At 39.7% G+C, this 14,874-nt stretch overlaps 1 protein-coding gene across 1 annotated transcript; it reads left to right on the top strand.

Moving 5' to 3' along the window:
- The first annotated feature begins 13,946 nt into the window (after positions 1-13,946).
- Positions 13,947-14,608, top strand: LOC117095392 (synaptojanin-2-binding protein-like). Its single transcript, XM_033232125.1, has one exon. The coding sequence runs from the start codon at positions 13,975-13,977 to the stop codon at positions 14,410-14,412; it is 438 nt and encodes a 145-aa protein (XP_033088016.1). The 5' UTR covers positions 13,947-13,974; the 3' UTR covers positions 14,413-14,608.
- The last annotated feature ends 266 nt before the right edge of the window (positions 14,609-14,874 follow it).

Raw genomic sequence — 14,874 nt, forward strand, 5'->3', positions numbered from 1 at the left:
TTTCAGAAGTGCCATACATGACTTTAAAATATATAAATCTAAGGGGTACAAGTGCAGTTTTGTTACATGGGTTTATTGTGCAGTGGTGAAGTCTGGGCTTTTAGTGTAACCATCACCCAAATAATGTACATTGTGCCCATTTAGTTATTTCATATCACTCACCCCTCCCCTTACCTCTCACCCTTCTGAGTCTCCAGTGTCTATTATTCCACACTCTATGTCCATATACGTGACTTTTGAGGCTAATTCATAAAAGGCAGTACTTCTTCCTGGCTATTTCTCTCACATTCTTGGAAACCTGCCGCCCACGTTGTTTGGAAGCCCAGGACACATAGACTTTATATGTAGGTGTTTCGGCCAACAGCCCCAGTAAGATCTCAGCCAACGGCCGGGCGCGGTGGCTCATGCCTGTAATCCCAGCACTTTGGGAGGCCGAGGCGGGCAGATCACCTGAGGTCAGGAGTTTGAGACCAGCCTGGCCAACATGGTGAAACCCCGTTTCTGCTACAAATACAAAAATTAGCCGGGCGTGGTGGCAAGCGCCTATAATCCCAGCTACTTGGGAAGCTGACAGAATCGCTTGAACCTGGAAGGTGGTGGTTGCAGTGAGTCGAGATCACGTCACTGCACTCTAGCCTGGGCAACAGAGTGAGATTCCGTCTCAAAAAAAAAAAAAAAAAATCTCAGCCAACATCCAGTATCAACCATTAGACATGAGTGTGAACAAGCCTTCAGAGGATTTCAGGTCCTAGCCTACAAGTTATCCACAGACATTAAGTCTACCCACTGAGGTCTCAAATATCATGGAGCAGAGACAAAATGTGAATTTAGCCTTCAGCTTTTGAATTGCCCCTGCTAAGCCTGAGTGGAGCAGAGATGAGCAATCCACACAGAATACTCCTCAAATTGCAGGTTTCTGAGCAAAAGAAGTGTCATGCTTTCAATTCATTAAGTTTTAGGGTGATTTTATTGGCAGCAGTAGATAGCTGGAACACATTTGGTTCCAGGAATTGAAGTGTAGCTAAAACTAAACCTAATATATTTGGCAATAGCTTTAGGGTCAGAGGCAGGTGGAAATGGGAAATGTCTTTAGGGGAGTGTTACCAAAAACTTAAAAGAGATCAAGGAAACTATCAGAGGAAGCCTGGTGACCTTGAAAAGGCTGTTGGTGAGAACTTGAAGAAAAGAGAGAAAAATGTTTTTGGAAGCTGGAGGAAAGGGGACTCATGTAGTGGCAGAAAGCTTAGCAATAATGTCTCCTGCAGTAAAATGGAAAATAGGAAATATACCTATATTCTAGCTAAAGAGTTTTGCAGAAAGAGGGTTGAAAGTGCTTTGCCTTCTGTCTGCTTCCTAGCTGCCTGTAGTAAAATGCAAGGAAGAGAGATGAGCTAAAGAAAGCACTGTTATATATAAAGTCTCCAGGACTTGCTGGGTTGGAAAAGAAAACTGTTTCTCATTCCCAGCCTCTCCAGATGGCAGTTGATGCTAAAATTAAGATGTGGCTTCTGAGCAGAGATCAAATCCAGGGTGCTGTCAGGAAAACATGGTCTAAAGATAAAACCTTTTGTTAAGGCCTCATAAAGTTTTGAGATAGTGTATTTTAGACCATTTAGAACAGACAAAAGCCCACTAATGACCTTAAGTGGTGTTTCACAGACTACTTCCATATAACAATAGGGTTTCTAAAAATTTTGAGGGAGGCACTCTTAAAAAGAGCTAAAGTTAGAAAAAGCCTTATCTCTGTGGGATTTGGGCATGTGGCTTTTCTCTAATGGAGTGGATTATAAATTGATTCATAAGAAACCCACAAAGTGTTTAAAGGAATTTTAGTATCTTGTATTGAAAAGGATGGAGACAGAATAAAATTAAAAGAGAATTTTAACTCCTAAATTTCCATGTGCAGGAAGCAGACCAAGAAAACTTTAACTACAAAGACAACTTACATTTTATGAAATGGGAAAGATAAGTCAGTGGGTCAAACAGCTCAAAAGGCAGAGCAAAGAGCTATGGAGAATTCCTAGGTAGCAGGACTGATTCCTAATTAAGGAAATGGAAATATGTACGTGGCTGTATTTCAGAATGATTCAGTATCTGCTATACTTCATCTGTTTTCTCCTTACTGAATGTGAATACACTTAATGGTTTTCTTCAATCTATCACATTGCATGTCAGGTGTGTGTGGAGTGGATGACTCGTCTTTTAGTTCACAGATCTCCATTTCAAGAGGAATGATATTCAAAGGGCTAAACTTAAGGAATCACATTCAAGGAACTTCATCTGATTTAGATGACAGGATCCTGAACCTCAAGCTTGATGGGCTTGGGAGGGAGTCTTGGGGAAAGGGTTAAGTGTATTTGCATGTGGAAGAGATGTGAATTGTTGTCACCTGAAAGTGGATAGTGGTAGATTTTAGTTTCCAGTAATGACCTCCATAATACTTTTGATCTCAATGTTCTTACAGAACCTTGCCACTCCCCCTTTAATGGACACATGTCCCACCCCCTGAATTCTGGGTAGGTCTTTGTGACTATTTCAAAGAAAATATGCTGCAAAAGTGATGCTATGTGACTTCTGAGGCTAAGTGATAAAAAGAAATAGAGCTGCCACCTAACTGCTCTTTGTCTTGGAATGCTTACCTTTGAAATCTGGGCCCCATGTTGTGAGGAAGCCCAAGCTACAGGGAGAGGCCGTGTGTAAATATTCTGGCTGTCATTACCAGCTAAGATCTCAAACAGCTGGAATCAATTGCCTGACTTCTGAGTAACTGAGACTTCAGATGATGCTTGTTCTCAGCCTTCAAGCTGCCCCAGACACTGAGTGGAGCAGAGATAAGCTATCTCTAACATACCTGATCACATTACAAAATTATGAGTGAAGTACGTATCATTTCTAAGTGATTACAATATGAGGTGATTTTCTAATGCAGGAGCAGATAATCCACCAAGAGCACTGTAAGTTAAGTACAATCATCTGTGTTACAAAAAGGAAATATGCTGACAGCTATATAGCATGTAAGTGGCAGCGCTGAGCTGTGAACCTGTGTGTTGGAATCCAAAGTTTGAGTTCTTTCTAATTTTTGAACCACTCCTGTAAGACGGCATAGGTTGACTAGAAAGACGTTGAGTTGAACTAGAAAGTCCATTCAGCTCTAGCCCAGAATGATGGAGCCCAGGAGAATGAAAATGAGATTTGTAACCAGCAAGTGTAGAGGCTCTCCTTGAAAGCAAGGCATGTTTTGTGGTAAAAAAATTTTTATGGTCAAATTTTGCCCTTATATCTACAAAACTTAGCGGGACTTTGATCAAGCTATATAATTTCTCTGTGTGCAAGTTTCCTCAATTGTGAAATGAGGATATAATATCTATCTTGCAAGTTGTAAGGATTATAATTTTGTATGCAAATAAGGGAAACTCTTATGTCTGAATATCTTAAAGTAGTCATCTAAAAGTCATGCTGGAATATGAGTGGCACACACCCATTGCTCTCTGACTTCGGAACAAAAATGTCTACTCTGAGCTTGGCCACTGCCCTTTTCCTTTTTGAAATCCTGCTACCACCTGCCATTTCTTCCCTACCTTCAGATACTCACTGCCCTAGGGGTGTTTGGCTGTCAGGAGTCTGGCTGCCTCCTCCACTATTCCTCCATAAAGCTCCTCAAATCTCCTGCCCCTGCCACAGGGTTTTCTGCCTTGAAATTTAGCTAATCTCGATTATTTGTTTAATAACATTCAGGTGCAAATGAAGCATAACCCTACAAGACCTTTACACTTTAAAAGAACAGCTCATTAACTACTTTGAATCTCTAATTGATAGAATTAGTGGGAGAGACAATTTTGTTCCCAGAGTTCTTTGCCTACTCTCTCTCTCTCTCTCTCTCTCTCCCTCCTCCCACAATAAGCAAAAAATACTCCTGAAAGTTACTTTGTAACCTCTCTGTACCCCTTTTGGGAAACAGACTGTACTCTGACAGGACCTAATGGAAATGAATTTGTTACCTGTGGGAGAACTGAGGTGAGCAGCAAACATAAATGAACTTTATTTTAAAATTGCAACAATTGTCTTTTTCTACCTTTTGTCCTTCTCAAATGGTGGATGGTGGTGTTGGTAGAGAGGCTATCATTTATTGACTGTCTTGACAAGTACTTGATGTAATTCCCATTTAATGCCATTGTTGATGTATTTACTTTTTGGATTAGCCTGATTTGATCTTTTAAAAAATATATTCATTATTGGTGACTTTGAATTCTTTCTGGAGGGAAAGGGGAGAGAAAAGGATAATTATGCTGTTCCTTTGACTGTGGCAGAGTGACTTCCATCCAGTTTGTTTGACACAGAAGCACAAAACATTTCTGTACGCTGTGCAGTGGAAGGTCATGAGATAGAAATGGCGTAGAACAAAGTATATCACTGGAAGGTCTTTTGAAAAGGTGTTTGTTTCACTCTTTAAGAAATACACAGAGATTTTCACAGTTCAGGATAAGGAGTGATACGAAGAAAGAGAAGGGAAGTGGATAGAGTTTGTGTTATATCACTTTTTTTTATACATTAATACTGTCCCCTAAATACATGAGATAAAACTTAAAATGCATTATAACCTGGGCTGGGTGCAGTGGCCCACACCTGTAATCCCAGAACTTTGGGAGGCCGAGGTGGGCAGATCATTTGAAGCCACGAGTTCGAGAACGGCCTAGCCAACATGGTGAAACTAAAAATACAAAAATTAGCTGGGTGTGTTGGGGTGTGCCTGTAAATCCAGTTACTTGGGAGGCTGAGGCACAAGAATTGCCTGAACCCGGGAAGCAGAGGTTGCAGTGAGCCAAGATCACACTACTGCACGTTAGCCTGGGTGATAGAGTGAGACTCTGTCTCAAAAAAAAAAAAAAAAAAAAAAAAAAAGAAAAGCATTATAACCTGATAAAGATATAAACATATTTTGTACTAAACAATGTTAACAGCCCCCATCTGAATCTCTGGTTCCATTTCCAGTCAATACAGAGTTGTCTAATTTATTACATTCTCTTTGGATTTACTACATTGAATTTTCATTTTGTTCAAATGTTCTATCTTACAGTAATTAAACGTACGATTTTATCATAGTAACCTCCCAGTTTCTGGTTCCCTTTGACCACTGAGCCCTCTGTCCAGGAGTCATGTCTTCATTAATGTCACCGTGTGGTACCAGTACCTCCCTAGTCTCAAACTTTTCACCATGTCTGACTATGTATCAGAAGTTTCAGGGCAGCTTGAAAATTTCTAAGGCCCGGCCGAGCACAGTGGCTCACGCCTGTTTTCCCAGCACTTTGGGAGGCCGAGGCGGGCGGACTATAAGGTCAGGAGATCGAGACCATCCTGGCTAACATGGTGAAACCTCGTCTTTACTAAAAATATAAAAAATTAGCCGGGCATGGTGGTGGGCGCCTGTAGTCCCAGCTACTCAGGAGGCTGAGTCAGGAGAATGGCATGACCCCAGGAGGCGGAGCTTGCAGTAAGCCCAGATCGTGCCACTGCACTCTAGCATCCAGCCTGGGCGACACAGCGAGACTGCGTCTCAACAAAAAACTTCTAAGGCCTAACCAGAGCGACTGTACCATAATGCTTTCATTTCTGTTCCTTCCTTTTCTTTCGCATTGCCATGACCCGAGAAAAAAAACACCAGAGCTTCCTGTCTCTGCCATACAGCAAGATACAGCAAGAAGACAGCCATCTGCAAACCAGGAAGAGGGTCTTCACTAGATACTTGATATGGTGTGATTCAGTGTCATCACTCAAATCTGATGTTGAATTGTAATCTTCAATGTTGGAGGTGGGGCGTGGTGGGAGGCGACTAGATCATTGGGGTGGTTTCTAATGGTTTAGTACCATCTCCCTAGTGCTGTCATGTGACAGAATTCTCATGAGATCTGGTTGTTTGAAAGTGTGTGACACCTGCCCCTTTGCTCTCTCTTCCTCCAGCCATGTAGGATGAGCCTTCTTCCTCTTCATCTTCCGCCATGATTGTGAGTTTTCTCAGGCCTCCCCAATCATGCTTCTTATACAGCCTGTGGAACTGTGAGCCAATTAAACCTCTTTTTTTTTTTTTTTCTAATAAATTACCCAGTCTCAGGTACTTCTTTATAGCAATGCGAGAATGAACTAATACAATATTGAATCTTCTAGTACCTTAATCTTGGTCTTCCCAGTTTATCTTAAAGAGTGTATTTGTTTAAGAGGGAAGCAAATGCCTATTCAGAAGACCTTCCAGTGATGTACTTTATTCTTTGCCATTTCTACCTCATGACCTTCCACTGCACAGCACAGAGACATACTCTGTATTTTAGCATTAAAAAACTGGAGAAAAGTCATTCTGCCATAGTTAAAGAAACAACATAATTGTCCTTTTCTCTCCCCACCTCACCAATTTATTACATTCTATGTGATGATTACAGCAAACTGACTTTAACTCTTCACTCTGCCACTCTTTGCTTCCCATTTTTATCATAGTAATTTCTCATTTTCTTTAGCCTCAATCTGGTTCCCTTTGAACACTGATCCAGTGGTCTAATCTTCATCTAGATCCAAGTCTAAATCTTCATTTCCTGGATTGTTGTGATTATCTATTAACTGATGTCTCCAACTAGACTCTTGTCTTCCATCTCTGGCAAAGAATGCCTTTGCCAGATTAATCTTTCTGAAATAATACCTTACACATGTGGTTCTCAAGTTCAGTAATTGTTTTCAAGTTCAGTAATTGTTGATTGTATCCATATCATCCCTGTAGTCCTCAGAAATAGAGTCAGTTATCCCTAGTTTGGCATGTAAGACATCTACAACTTAGCCTCTGCATACTCTTTCAACATTCTTCAGTTTTTATCTCATTTGACCTCCTACCATAACAAAAGTTTGGTGAATACTTCTGTGTTAGTTTGGGCTGCTGTAACAAGATACCATGGACTAGGAGGCTTAAACAACAATTTATTTCTCACAGCTTTAGAGCCTGGAAAGTCCAAGATTAAGGTACTAGAAGATTCAATACGTGGTGAGAGCCCTCTTCCTGGTTTGCAGACAGCTGTCTTCTTGCTGTGTGTTCACACTGCAGAGAAAGGAAGCTGTGGTGTCTTCTTCTCTTCTTTTAAGGGGACTAATTCTATCACCAGGCTCTACCCTCATGACCTCATCTAAACTTAATTACCTTTCAAAAGCCCCACTTCCTAGTACATTCGGGGTTAGAGCTTCAACATATGAATCTAGGAAGGACACAAACATTCACTCTATAAGGCTCTCCTTCTGATTAAAGTGCTTTCTTCCTATATTTCTTTAATGTCATACATTCTCTCTCTCTCTTTCTTTTTTTTTTTAACCAAACTTTATGTTGAAATAATTTCAGACTTACAGAAAAGTTGCTAGTATAAAGAATTCCTAATTACCCTTCACTCAGATTCCCCATATGTTAACATTTTACCACATTTGCTATATCATTCTCTCTCTCCATATAGATATGTATGTGTGTGTATATATATACATATATCTGTGTATATGTGTGTGTGTGTGTATATATATATATATATATATATATATATATCCGATATGATGCTTCTTTACTTCTCCCTACTTCAGTATGCATCTCCTAAACACAAGAATATTCTACTGGATAACCACATGGCAATTATCAAATAGGAAATTAACAATGGCACAATACCATCATTTAATCTACAGAAAGTGGAACTGCAAGGCACCAAACAGGAAAAAAATACTGGCAAAATCTACATCTGCAAAAGTGTTGCATTGAGAATATAAAAAGAACTCTTATAATTCAATTACAAGAAAATAAATGCCCTCTTCCCCATTGGGCCACAGACTGGAACATCTCACAAAAGAAGATTGACAAATGGCAAATAAGCACATAAGAATGTACACAGTATTTGAAACGGAAGTCAAAACCACAATGAGACACTGCTGTATTCAGCAGAATACCTAAAATTATAAAGACAACATAACAACCCCAAATACTGGCAACAATGTGAAGCAGTTGAAACTCTCACACTTACATAACATTGTTTAACCACTTTGCAAAACTGTTTGAAAGTTTCTTACAAAGATAAAGATACATTTTCCCTGTGACCCATAATTCCACTCCTCTTTAATTATCCCCCAAATGCAAATATATGCCTACAAAAGGATTGTGCAAGAATATTCATAACATCTTTATGTATAAAAGCAAATAATTAGAAACCACCCTAATGACCATGAGTAGGAGAAGAGATGAACTGTAGTATACTCATACAATGCCATAGTACAGAAAAAAAGAGACAAACTGCTGATAAAACTCTATGATGAATATTATAGATATGATGTTCAGAGCAAGATGCAAGGCACAATAGAATAAAAATTATATGATTCAGTTTATAAAAGTTTAAAATCTGCAAATGTAATGTGTGGTTATAGAAACCAGAATAGCGTTTGCCATGGCAGAGAGTGTATTGATTGGAGAGGGGCATGAGAAGTTACTGGTATGATGGAAATGTTCCATACCTTGATTGGAATATGCATTTTCCAGGTGTATATATTTGTTAAAGTTGACTGGCTCATGCATTTCACTATGTCAATTTCACCTTAATAATAAATGTAAAACAAAAGTTGTTCATGGAGTACAACTACACTACAGGGATAATGCAGGAACCCAGGTCTAAAAGCAGTGGAGCTGCTAATATCTCTAGATAGGAAGGCCACTGAATTGACTTCAATTAGCGATACAAATAATTCTTGATGAATTTGCAAGGATGAAACAAGTAAAATAACTGTAACTCAATTTTTCTGTATTCCTCTTATTTCCTGCCAGGGTTCTCCATTGTTTGAACCATTTGAATGACAGAGGGCATAAGGCTCTGTTGCTGTAATCCTCATAGATCAGCTTCCCAGAACATAGAATGGGGAGAAGGAGGGACATTTGATCCTTGGGGGGAAATAAAAGGTATCTGGTATACATCTTGTTTTTATACCACTCTAAAGGGCACCATTTAATCGTAATAATGGTGGCTGGCCAAGGGATTGTACAAATTAAGAGAGGTCTGAGTAAGTTGATAATATATGAAAGTGATTGCAATGATTGATTTTGTAATTTAAGCTGTCTAGTAATGAAAATGAGGCTATGATGAGATGAGGGGCAGTGCAATTGTTGTATAATCAATGGGATATATATCCGGATAGGGTCAAGGGATTGTTTGAATTGGGATACTAGAATGGGTGTTTGCAAATGACATTACAGAGGGATTTAAGTTAATGGTAGTGAAAGGTCAAGGGTATGTCTGTGGGAATCAGTGGCTAAGATAACATAGAATACAAAATGATTGTGAGAGGAAATCAAGGAACTAAGCAACTGTGATAATGGAAGGAGTATCTGCATATATATTGAAATCATCAAGAATCATGGCAGGATAGAGAGAATGACAGAGAGCAGGAAGCTAAAAGCTCCAAAAGAATGAGGAGGAGTAAAGAGGAGAGGACCTGAGATGACTGCAAGGAGAAGTGGGAGGTGTAGTCTGTTAACCTGAGTCATCCTTGATACATTTCTCTCTCAGCCCCCAGAGTCTCAACCAATCATTAAGTCCTGTCAGTCTATCACTTCTCTCAATATTAGCACCACTCTGGTCGCCAAGTAGGAGTAAAAAAAAATCATGTTTCTGTGCTTCAGCGCATTTGTTCTCTAATTGGTCTTCCACTAGCCACTTTTTCCAGTCTTGTGTGTGTGTGTGTGTATGTGTGTGTGTGTATGCTGCAGCCCCAGTGAACTTTTCTTGATAAATCTGACCATGTTACACAAGCCCACGTCTTCTCTAGTGTAGCACTTAAATTTTTTCAGTGGCTTTCCAGTGCTTTTAAAATTAAGACCAAAATCCTTTAGGCCTAAAAGAGCTCGGATGATCTGGCCTTAGGTCTACCTTTCTGGTCTTACCAAGCAACATATCGCACCATAATCTCTATGTGCACCAGGCACACCAGCCCCACTGCAGGGTCATTGCCTGTACTGCTTGCTTTGTCTGGAATGTGCTCTCCTCTACCCACTGTGTTTCAACAGGTTAAGTCATAGTCATCAGTTAAAACTCCGTTCAAATGTCACCTGCCTGAGGAAATCATTCCCAGCATTTCCCAGAGTGGGTCTATGTCAGCCCCTTTATATACGAAATAGTATGAGTCCTTCTTAAGGTAGTCACTCAAAAGACAACCTCCTATGGGAGATATTCAAAATGTATGTTGACTTCTTTTTTTCTAGGATTATGCTCACCTGGTTGCTGGGACAGAAAAGACCCATTGACATGAATAAGACAATATACTTAAAGAGAAGTCTGGCTTAATGTGAAATAGGTTCCACTGGATTTAAAACAGCAGGGCGCTATAGCGTAGGAAAAGCCCTGTGCCTTCAAGTAGCAGGACAACACCACCATATGGTAGTGAAAAGCATCAGCAATAATGACCTTGTTTAGTTGCCTTATACTCTCAACTCTCATTAGAATCACATGGAGAGTTTTGAAAAGATACCAATACTGGTAATGCTTGAACAGTTGTATAAATTTACTTTAAAGTTATTGAATCTTACGCTTAGAGTGAATTTATAGTATGTAAATTACATCTCAACAAAGGGCTACGAACTTTAAAAATAATACTAATGCCCAGCCTCTATCTTTGGCCAATTATGTTGCAATCTCTGGGGGTGCAGCTTGGACATTAACAGCTATTAAAAGTCCCTAGAAAAATTTAGCAATAACCAACAAACTCATACATACATTTGCCTTTTGACCCATTAATCCTATTTCTAGGAAGTTATTCTGAAAGCACAGCTCCAGCAATACAAATAAATACGTGTACACACTGTTATTCACTGAAGCACTGTTTGCAAATGCAAATTATGGGAAAACACCAGAATGCCCATACTTAGGGGGAATGGTTGAATAAACTATGGTGCATCTGCACAATCGAGAGTGTTATGGTGTTGTAAAAATGAGTGAAGAATCTCTGGACTGATATTATACTGGTATCCAGTATATCCTTTTTTTTTCTTTCATTTTTTTAGATGGAATCTCTGTTGCCAGGCTGGAGTACAGTGGTGTGATCTTGGCTGACTGCAGCCTCCGCCTCCCAGGTTCAAGCGATTCTCCTGCCTCAGCCTCCCGAGTAGCAGGGACTACAGGTGCATGCCACCAAGTCCAGCTGATTTTTTTTTTTTTTTTCAGTAGAAACAGGGTTTCACCATGTTGGCCAGGATGGTCTTGATCTCTTGACCTTGTGATCCACCCACCTTGACCTCTTAAAGTGCTGGGAAGATTACAGGTGTGAGCCACCACACCTGGCCCAGGATATGCTTTTAAGTGAAAAAAGTGAAGTGCACATATATCTGTAGTATGGTGCCATCAGATGAGAAAGAAGGAGATATAACAAAATAAACATATATTTTCTCATCTGCACAAAAAGAAGTATGGGAAGGTAAAAGTAGAAACTACTATTATTGGTTATTTACAGAGATCAGTGGGAATGGGGTGGAAAGAATAGGGGAATGGAAATGGTTAGAAGGAATGAGGCAGAATATTTCTGCAAGTACATCTTCTGGGATGTTTCTAACTTCTTGAACCAAGTAGTGTTTCACATATTTAAAAAAACTAATTAATATTAACCAGGATGTGTGGGGAACCAAAATAGAGCACAAACAGTAACCAATGTATATAACTATACCAAAAATTAATACCACCATAATAAATGGGATAAAAAAGAATGAATCTAAGTAATACTGAAAAACAATCTTTTAAATATGTTCTATAAGGGCAAAGACAAAAAACTGCACAAAAATATTGTACCCTTCTCAGGGAATTCATTTTTCACAGGACAATGTGCTAGTAATTCTAAAACTATATGTATTCTAAGACCGAACAAATAAGTAAAAAAATGGTGAATAATGAGAGCCAGTTTCTCCCTGTCAGACAAAAGAGTTACAGATGAGGAAAGAGGGAAGGCGAGAATGATCCCTATGGATTAGATTCACATGTATCAGTTTGAACTACTGTTTCTGTATAGACTGGTTCTGAGTACACACACACACTCTCTCACAGAGAGAGAGTGAAAGAGAGAGGAGATAGTTACAGAAATAGTCATAGATGTGCATGTATTTTTGTGTATATATGGTTGTCCCTAGGTATCCATGGGGAACGGGTTCCAGGGCACCCCACAGATGCTGAAGTCCCTTTTATAAAATGGCATAGTGTTTGCACATAACCTATGCACATCTTGTGTACTTTAAATCATCTCTAGATATTACAATGCCTAATGTAAATGCTATGAAATAATTGTTGAACTATATTGTTTTAATTTTTATTTTCTTTGAATTATTTTCTATGTGAGGTTGAACTCTGCAGACACAGAGGGCTGACTGCATATACATATATTCCTTAACTCTGCTCACTTAGGACTGGAAGCAGTGACACCCCAGCAGCCGTGAGTATCCTGGTACCCAGAACTTGGATTCTAAGTACCATTTTTCAGTTAAATGGCTAATTTGAGGACTGGGATGCAGAAAGTAAAAGATATGCCTCTGTCTATCTATCTATCTATCTATCTATCTATCTATTTTTGAGAGAGTCTCACTCTGTTGCCTAGGCTGGAGTGCAGTGGTGCCATGACTGCTTACTGTAACCTTGACCTCTTGGCCTCAAGGAATTCTCCTGTCTCAGCCTCCTGAGTAGGCCAAGTAGCTAGGACTACAAGTGCACCGGCTATTTTTTTTTTTTTTTTTTTTTTTAGAGACTGGGTCTCACTTCGTTGCCCAGGTTGGTCTCGAACTCTTGGGCTCGAGTGATTCTTCTCCCTCGGCCTCCCAAAGTGCTAGCATTACAGGCCCGAGCCACTGTGCTTAGCCTTGAATCATCTTGTGATGCCAGAATGTGAATGTTCAAAAATGATGGGAGCAAATTGAAAGGACTGGAAGCCAACCTAAAGGAGCTCTTGAAGGTGAAAACTGGGACAATATGGGCCAAAAAATAAATGAATTATAATCCATTGAATAAAATAAATATCTACTAATTCATACTGATGAAAGCAAACAAATAAATAAATAAATGGATGAGGGAGAAAGGAGGTGTCTTCCTTACAGTAGAATTCCAAAGAGTAAACATAGAAGTGGTAGAAATATGAAGTTGCCATTTGGTTAATGGCACAGTAATAATTGTTTTAAGGACAATTCAATTGATGTTAAAACTAGTGTGCAAAAATATAATCAGAAACAGGATACTTACACAGTTTCAGACTATCTTCAATAGCTAATTACAAGGGAAAATAGTATCTTTATTGTGGAGAAACTTGGCAGATTAACTTAACTAAGCGATCAAAGTTAACATCATTAAAATATGACACATCGACAACAGGAACTCCTGATATGATGCACTGAGAAGAGTATGGCATCATTTTGGGGGTATTCTTGCCAAAAATACACGAGTTTTACTTAATCATAAGTAAATATTAGACAAATAGACTGAAGAATATTCTATAAAACAGCTGACTATACTCTTCAAAAGTGTCAAGGTCATGAAAAAGAAAAGATAAGACTAAGAAGCTGTCCCAGATTGCAGAAGACTGAGTAGACATGACAACTAAATGCAACTTGAGATCCTGGGTGACATTCTGCATTGAGGGTGGGGGAAAGGCCTAAAGAGAGCCAGGCTGGACTTTATGCAATTGGGACAACTAGTTGTTTAAATAGTTAATTAGACATGGCTGAAAGAATAATCTGGGAGGTGGTGCTAAGCATAGAATTTAATAACTCCCTTGTAGAACATTGTACTTCTCCAGTGTAACATTTCTCAAATGACAGTGACATGTCTATATCTTTTACTAGAATGTCAGCCCCATGAACACAGAGAGTTGTCACATCTATCTGGCTCACCACTCTGTCCAAGTGCTCAATTCATTGCCAATAAATGTGGTTTAAAACAACCTTGAGATGAGCTGTAAAACATGAACGGAAGACTGGTTTATTTGGTCGCCGAGGAAGAGATCAATCTTACCAGAGGACCCTCAGGGCTGGGCTTCAACATCGTCGGTGGGACAGATCAACAGTATGTCTCCAACGACAGTGGCATCTACGTCAGCCGCATCAAAGAAAATGGGGCTGCGGCCCTGGATGGGCGGCTCCAGGAGGGTGATAAGATCCTTTCAGTAAATGGCCAAGACCTAAAGAACCTGCTGCACCAGGTTGCTGTAGACCTCTTTCGTAATGCAGGTTATGCTGTGTCTCTGAGAGTGCAGCACAGGTTACAGGTGCAGAATGGACCTATAGGACATCGAGGTGAAGGGGACCCAAGTGGTATTCCCATATTTATGGTGCTGGTGCCAGTGTTTGCCCTCACCATGGTAGCAGCCTGGGTTTTCATGAGATACCGGCAACAACTTTGAAAAACTTGCTCTCTTTCAGTACTCCCAATGAAGATACATTTCACTCACCCTCCATCCCTGCTATTCCGCCATGTCTTTCACTCTCTGCATAGCCAGATTTGAAGTGACTGATACCCACCCCAAACCTTGCTGTTCAGAATCTCCAATTCTTCGTATTCTAATGGGAAAGTAAAGGTATTGTTTGAAGGAAAAAAACAAAAAAAAAAACAAAAAAAAACATAACCTTAATCTGTGGCTGGTTAAGTTCATGCAAGCAACTTTGCCCCTCACCTCTGCTCTGGATGGCTTTGCTGGTTGGGTGACTCTTTTTACCTAAGAATGACTAAGGGGTTCATCCCTTTATTTAATGAGTCCTTCTCTTTCAGGCTCAAAATAAGCCTCATCTTTTAGTCAAAAGTGTTAGGCTTTAGAGGCTAGATGGAATTCAAATTCCAGTTCCCTCACTGACCAGCCTACGACTTA

Source organism: Trachypithecus francoisi, unplaced genomic scaffold (assembly GCF_009764315.1).
Source record: "Trachypithecus francoisi isolate TF-2019V2 unplaced genomic scaffold, Tfra_2.0 Lachesis_group13, whole genome shotgun sequence".
Taxonomy (NCBI): Eukaryota; Metazoa; Chordata; class Mammalia; order Primates; family Cercopithecidae; genus Trachypithecus; species Trachypithecus francoisi.

What these genes read in the sequence shown, in the direction of transcription:
- LOC117095392 (XM_033232125.1), top strand. Translation starts at nt 13,975, where the DNA reads ATGAACGGAAGACTGGTTTATTTGGTCGCCGAGGAAGAGATCAATCTT.